General features: G+C 38.0%; 1 protein-coding gene across 1 annotated transcript; it reads left to right on the forward strand.

Moving 5' to 3' along the window:
- Positions 1 to 1,456: 1,456 nt before the first annotated feature.
- LOC130100519 (P2Y purinoceptor 14-like) lies at positions 1,457 to 3,604 on the forward strand. The gene is made up of 2 exons (XM_056265991.1): positions 1,457 to 1,701; positions 3,007 to 3,604. Exons 1-2 carry the CDS (start codon positions 1,472 to 1,474, stop codon positions 3,602 to 3,604), a joined length of 828 nt encoding a protein of 275 aa, XP_056121966.1. The 5' UTR covers positions 1,457 to 1,471.
- The last annotated feature ends 3,611 nt before the right edge of the window (positions 3,605 to 7,215 follow it).

Consider the following 7,215-nt stretch of genomic DNA (forward strand, 5'->3'; position numbering starts at 1 on the left):
TAAAACTAAAAACACCACAATATAGCACACATAAATGAGCTAATATAACAAGCAAATAGACACTGCTTCAGCAACTACAAAGTTACTGCCTTCAAAATAAAGCACCATGTTGAATGTTTTTTGGCATATCCTCGACTAAACCAGAGGCACAATGGTAACCCACAAAAAACAGAACAGAAACCCTTTTAAATCCTAATATAGCAATGCATCAAGACACCAGTAAACCTGACACCATATCTTGGTGTCAGGTTTCTGTCGCTTCATTCTGTTTATTCTTAGGTTGATGACAGAGCTCTGACACTGCTATCGTCTTGTCTTGTGTATGGGCGCGTGTGCTCTTCTGTCCATGTGAGTTGTCTTGTGTGTGGGGCGTGGTGTTTGGATCCCGGTATGGCAAGCCAAAGGACAAATTCCAAACAAATGTGACCATCCCTATGCCCTAATCTTTGAGTTGGGACTATGGAGGGAGCAGGGCACTTGCGTGCCATAGTTGTTTGGAACACACTTGGCAAAGGGAGCAATGAAAGACATTGAAAGACATGTAATTTCCTCATTATCTTCACTTGGGATGTTCCCATGACAACGCAGCACAATAGGCTCATATAACTAATGCGCCCTTTAAATAACCAAAAAAAATACTGCGCGATTGACTTTAGACCAGGTTTCAGTTGGTCTCAGTTGCCTCAAAATAGCAACGCGCCAAAAATGCACCTGAACACACCTCGTTTTCACACCAGCAGCCCATGGGTGCACAAATGGGCCCAAATGCACTTGCTATTTAATAATATGAAAATAATAACTGCGTCGGGCTGAAACTAGCAAAAAACACTTGCGTCACGCCTGGTGCCACATTGCTCCGGGTGTATGATAGGGCCCTAAGAGTGAAATTATGATTAACTTCACATTATGAATTACAGTAACTCTGAGAAACTACATCATGAGATCACTTAAGTGGTATAATAATCATATTCTGAAAGATCAAATTCAAAATATCGTGTTGATTATTTGAACAACAGAATGATTTACACACAGGCATCAAAAGAGTATAAGCAACCATTTCGGGCACAGTTTCTGTGTGTGGACTCTCCATATAAACATGTTCACAGTAAATTGCAATAGGCTGCTTTATAGTAAATTGCAAATATTGCCCAGATACTTTTACAATGTAAAACATTGTTACTGTCAGATTTTGGCTGTTTTAACAGCATTTTCTTTTACATTGTAGACTACAGTAGATTTCAAAGTTTGGATATGACATTGAAAATTAGAATGTTTTCTCATTGGTATCTGTCTCTCTTGCACATATAGATGGAGTCTGCAGTGACTGCTACCATCTTCACCACTTCCCCAGTACCAATTATAACCAACAGAACAGAAGTTTCCTGTAAAATTAGAGGTCTCAACCCACCAGGTTTTCATATTTAGCTACTCACTAATGTTTCTTGTCAGTATGGTTCTGAATTGCATCACGATGCGTGTGTATTTCTGCACTAATCAGCGTGTCCAGTCCAGCGTCACGGTCTACATGAAGAACCTGGCCGCAGCTGACTTCTTCCTTTGTCTTAGTTTAACTTTGCACATTGCTAACAATGCTAACTATTCCGTGACGATAAAAAATATTTACTGCAGCTTTGGAGCAACAGCCTTCTATATAAACATGTATGCAAGTATTCTCTTCATGGACTTTATTGCTGCAAACAGGTATGCAACTCACTTATTTAATCTGGTGAATGATAAAACTGTGTAAAAAAAAAAACCTAAACACTTAAAAGTGGACATTAGCCTTTAAAGGGATAGTTGACCCAAAAATGAAAATCATGTCATCATTTACTTGCCCTCATGTCATTCCAAACCCCTAAGACTTTTGTTCATCTTCAAAACAAAAATGAAAATATTTTGAATGAAAACTTAGAGACCATTTTGTACAGAGTAGGCTACCAAGTCACAAAAATGCATCTGATCACACTTAATCGCACAAAAGTGTTAACTCAATTTCCCATAATGTACCAGATTTTAAAAACATTGAGGGAAACATTCAAATACATTCTCTTCGCAAAGAATGTTGATTTGGCTAGTAAGTTTGAGCCAGCAACCTAGAAACCAACCCAAAACACCAAGGCAACCACATTGCAATGTCCAAAAAACACCCACAACACCTTTTGCAACCACACAGTAATGACTTATGGCAGTGAGTTTTACATTCAAGGACTTATAAAAATCATTGGTAGCTATTATTATTCCAATTAACTCAAGGTGTTAAATGTAAAATCAAAGGCAATCAAAGAAGTAGATATGTCAAGAGGCACATATAAAAAAAGAAGTGCCTTTACCTACATTTCGGCAAAACTCCAAAAGCCTTTACCATTTACTGCACTATACATCTTAAATGAGCTTTAGTGGCAGTAAAACACCAACAACTTGATTTGCACAGTTACTTGCACGATTCTATGTTATGACCTCAAAACACTTTTTGGATGATTTGTAATCTAAATAACCAGCTCCATATATATGGCTTTTCAGTTGCATTAAACTTGCTTTATAACTCACCTTATACACCATTTAGAAGTGGAGAGCTTGAATCCCGTGATAAACAAATAACTCTAAATTGTCTCAAAGACCTGTAGAAGCACGTTAAAATAAAAATGACATGGTTGCTCACATTTGTTTTTGTTAAAACTATCTGTAAGGTTTAGGGTCAGGTTGATTATAGATAGTACATCAGAGCATTAACCTTTTAGTGCCACTCACCGGACATTTCATTGCCAGAATGTTGCCAGATTCAAGTTAATCTGTTTTGGATAAACCTAAACGTGCTTAGAGCCACTCACTGGACAATCCGTGAAAAGTGCAAGAAGCAACATAATATCATTATGCATAAACATCACCACAGGCATGTTTTTCCAAGCCTGGATTGATATATGTGTATGTGATACACTGTAAATTAATCTCATAGTGGAACGCATATTGATATTAACAGCACTTGATTATTTCACTCTGTCACCTCAGGTACCTGAAGATTGTCCGGCCACTGGAGACTCATTCTCTTCAGACGGTTCGTACCGCCCGCCACATTTCTGCAGCTACTTGGCTCTCGCTGTTAGCCACATCTTCCATCTATCTGATTCTCTTTCTCCAGACAGCCCGGGGTCAAAAGCTTGGTGAATTTACTTGTGAATCCCACCACAGTCTCGAGCTCAGTGTGGCCAACAAAATCATCCACTGTGCTTCCGTTGTAGTCTTCATGTTTGTGCTGATGTCTCTGGTTTTTCTATATTGGAAGACTCTGCAAAAGATCCGACAAGCCAAGTTGTCCACACAGACCACATCTAGTAGCCGTAAGTTTGACAAGTCTAAACGCAACATGGTAGTTCTAGTGGTAGTCTTCTGCGTGTGCTTTGTGCCCTATCATCTGGCGAGACTGCCTTACGTGTTCAGCAGTGACTGTGCAACAGCTCAAGCATTAAACATCCTGAAGGAGCTGACCATCTTGATTTCAGTGCTAAATGTCTGTTTCGATCCTCTTATATACTTCATCTTCTGCAAGGCCTTTAGAGCCCAGCTCAAGAAGAAAGATTTTCAAAGATCCAGTGAAGATCAAACATGAAACATCTACTGAAATATTTGTAATTGATACATTTCATTTTTACTAAATTGTTTTGTCAACAGATCAACAATTTTGTCTTAAGATGAACATGAGAAGAAGACTACTCATGATAGTTTTCTATAATAAGTGTTTTAATTATGTATGATATGGGTCACCCCTCTCAGTGTATTTCAGCATGTTGACCTGCGGAGAATCCTCACGCTCATTGGCTGCCATCTTTGTAGATATAATAGCCCTAGTGGAAAAAAAAGTATACTTTATTGTATTTGAAATGTATTCCCTTTTTCAATAGTAATATATATATAGCAAATATACTAACAAAAAATGTACTATCTTTAAATATATTAAAAGTATATTAGCATCATGCTTTTGAGCTATTTTTAAAATACAACTTTTAACACACTTTAAATTAATTGTACTTTAGTATATTTTCTAAAAATATATTTCAAAACAAGCATACTTTTAACATATTTCTAACAAGTGCACTATAAGTACATTGGTAATGAATATATGCTTAGTCACATTTTTAAGAAATATGCTAAACACAAGCATACTTTTAGTGAAGTTTTAGTGTATTTAAACCTCTCGGGTCGGCGGTATCGCCGGCGATACCAGCTCACTTTTTTTCTTATAAGTGCAAAAGAGACTCAAAATACTCTGCTGATTTTTATCTTACATATAAGTGTTATACATCATTCGATCCTGTTAAGTGTCTCTTTTTTTGTGTATACTCACAATAAAAACAAAGTGTTCTGCTTTTTGACAAATAAAGAAAAATAAACATGATGCGAATTTTGCCTTCTCTCTGTCAGTGAAGTCCATTCTGAAACGCGTCCGAAAATGAACTGTAACTCAGTCAATACTTGTCACAGAGACATGAAAGATTTCTCTTTATGAAGCTGAAATTCTCTTCTTTTAAATGAAGTAATTTATATAAAAAACAACTATTCTCAGTTTATGTAATCTGTATGAAAAGAGAAAGATGTCAGTCTTTTTCCTTTCACCTAATTATAGTTTATTTCGTGTTATGTGACAACGCCCACGGAGAGCGCGCGCTATTCAAACGCAAATGTTGAGGCAAGCCGTGAAAACGCCCACATCAGCTGGATAAAACATCCAGTTTAATAAGAATCTTGTACTTTACCTCGTCTTGCTGCGCTGTGAGGAATAATACTATCGTAATAATCCTGGAAAAGTTACCTCAGAAGTGCTGGTAGTTTCACTTCGAGGAGCACGGATTCAGCTGATAAAGTAAGTTATTTATTCTTATGAACAGCACAGACGCGCGCGCGATGTTGTTTACTACAGCTGTACATCGCATCTGTGCCGTTCATTCACTCTTGCTCCTACATTAGTAAACGTTATTTTTACATGAACACTTCCAAACTATATTGCTATAGCCTACTGAGATTTGTTCTAATCGCGATATAGAATAGTGTCTGTAATGACAACATTTCGTTGACTAGTTTTGGATAGATTATAAAGTTTTTACTCTAAAATAGACATCAAATAAGCTTTTGTTAGACAGTTTCTGCTCATATGTTAAATATATAGTATGTTTTGTCAAAAACAAACTAATCAACTGTTATAGTGTTTGTTCCAATGCAAGCTATATCAAAATAATGAATCCTTAACTTTGAAATATGTATGATAAAATGTATTGGCCTACTTTAAAAAATAATACTTTATAAGACATTTATGGAAAAAGACAATTTTCTTTTCAAGATGTTTCCAACTCTAACTTTGAACCAATTCTATAGAATGGCCCATATAACCTATTTGACCAGGATATGTCTCCAGGTATGACTAAAAATGTGCTTTTGACTTTCATTTATATTTTGATTATATATATATATATATATATATACACTCACCTAAAGGATTATTAGGAACACCATACTAATACTGTGTTTGACCCCCTTTCGCCTTCAGAACTGCCTTAATTCTACGTGGCATTGATTCAACAAGGTGCTGAAAGCATTCTTTAGAAATGTTGGCCCATATTGATAGGATAGCATCTTGCAGTTGATGGAGATTTGTGAGATGCACATCCAGGGCACGAAGCTCCCGTTCCACCACATCCCAAAGATGCTCTATTGGGTTGAGATCTGGTGACTGTGGGGGCCATTTTAGTACAGTGAACTCATTGTCATGTTCAAGAAACCAATTTGAAATGATTCGAGCTTTGTGACATGGTATTATCCTGCTGGAAGTAGCCATCAGAGGATGGGTACATAGTGGCCATAAAGGGATGGACATGGTCAGAAACTATGCTCAGGTAGGCCGTGGCATTTAAACGATGCCCAATTGGCACTAAGGGGCCTAAAGTGTGCCAAGAAAACATCCCCCACACCATTACACCACCACCACCACCAGCCTGCACAGTGTTAACAAGGCATGGTGGATCCATGTTCTAATTCTGTTTACTCCAAATTCTGACTCCACCATCTGAATGTCTCAACAGAAATCGAGACTCATCAGACCAGGCAACATTTTTCCTGTCTTCAACTGTCCAATTTTGGTGAGCTCTTGCAAATTGTAGCCTCTTTTTCCTATTTGTAGTGGAGATGAGTGGTACCCGGTGGAGTCTTCAGCTGTTGTAGCCCATCCGCCTCAAGGTTGTGCGTGTTGTGGCTTCACAAATGCTTTGCTGCATACCTCGGTTGTAACGAGTGGTTATTTCAGTCAAAGTTGCTCTTCTATCAGCTTGAATCAGTCGGCCCATTCTCCTCTGACCTCTAGCATCAACAAGGCATTTTTGCCCACAGGACTGCCGCATACTGGATGTTTTTCCCTTTTCACACCATTCTTTGTAAACCCTAGAAATGGTTGTGCGTGAAAATCCCAGTTACTGAGCAGATTGTGAAATACTCAGACCGGCCCGTCTGGCACCAACAACCATGCCACGCTCAAAATTGCTTAAATCACCTTTCTTTCCCATTCTGACATTCAGTTTGGAGTTCAGGAGATTGTCTTGACCAGGACCACACCCCTAAATGCATTGAAGCAACTGCCATGTGTTTCAGGAAAGGGAACGTCTCGGGTTATGACTATAATTCTTGTTCCCTGAGAAGGGAACGAGACACTGCGTCGTCCTGCCACGCCCCTCAATGCCTGAGAGCGGCTTGCTTCATCGCTAGGCTAATGTGTGTTTGTGCCGGCGTAACTTTTATGTGCCGTCACATGTTATGTCATGATGCAACACCAATCAGGATTGGATTAGTTTCATTCATACTTCAGAGGCGCACGCTAAGGGAGCATCCCCAAAGAGTCGTTTTTCAACGACGCAGTGTCTCGTTCCCTTCTCAGGGAACAAGGTTTATAGTCATAACCCGAGACGTTTTTCATAGATGTATATTTTTACATCTGAATACAGTTATGAAAGACCTGTTTGTGAAAGTTTTTTTATTTATTTATGTTTATTGTTTGTTAAAACAGCACCTGCTTTTATTTAATCTTTTGGTTTTGTGAAGAAAAATGAAAGAATATGCGTTAAAGGTCAGATGGCACTTTATGATTTGCTGTATGTCTGAATAAAATAAATAAAAGTTAACTATCTATACCATATTGAATTGCATAGCATCATATTTTTCTCCATTGCATCGTATTAC

This window comes from Rhinichthys klamathensis, unplaced genomic scaffold (assembly GCF_029890125.1).
Source record: "Rhinichthys klamathensis goyatoka isolate OS25496 unplaced genomic scaffold, OSU_Roscu_1.1 h1tg000243l_1, whole genome shotgun sequence".
In the NCBI taxonomy this organism is placed as follows: Eukaryota; Metazoa; Chordata; class Actinopteri; order Cypriniformes; family Leuciscidae; genus Rhinichthys; species Rhinichthys klamathensis.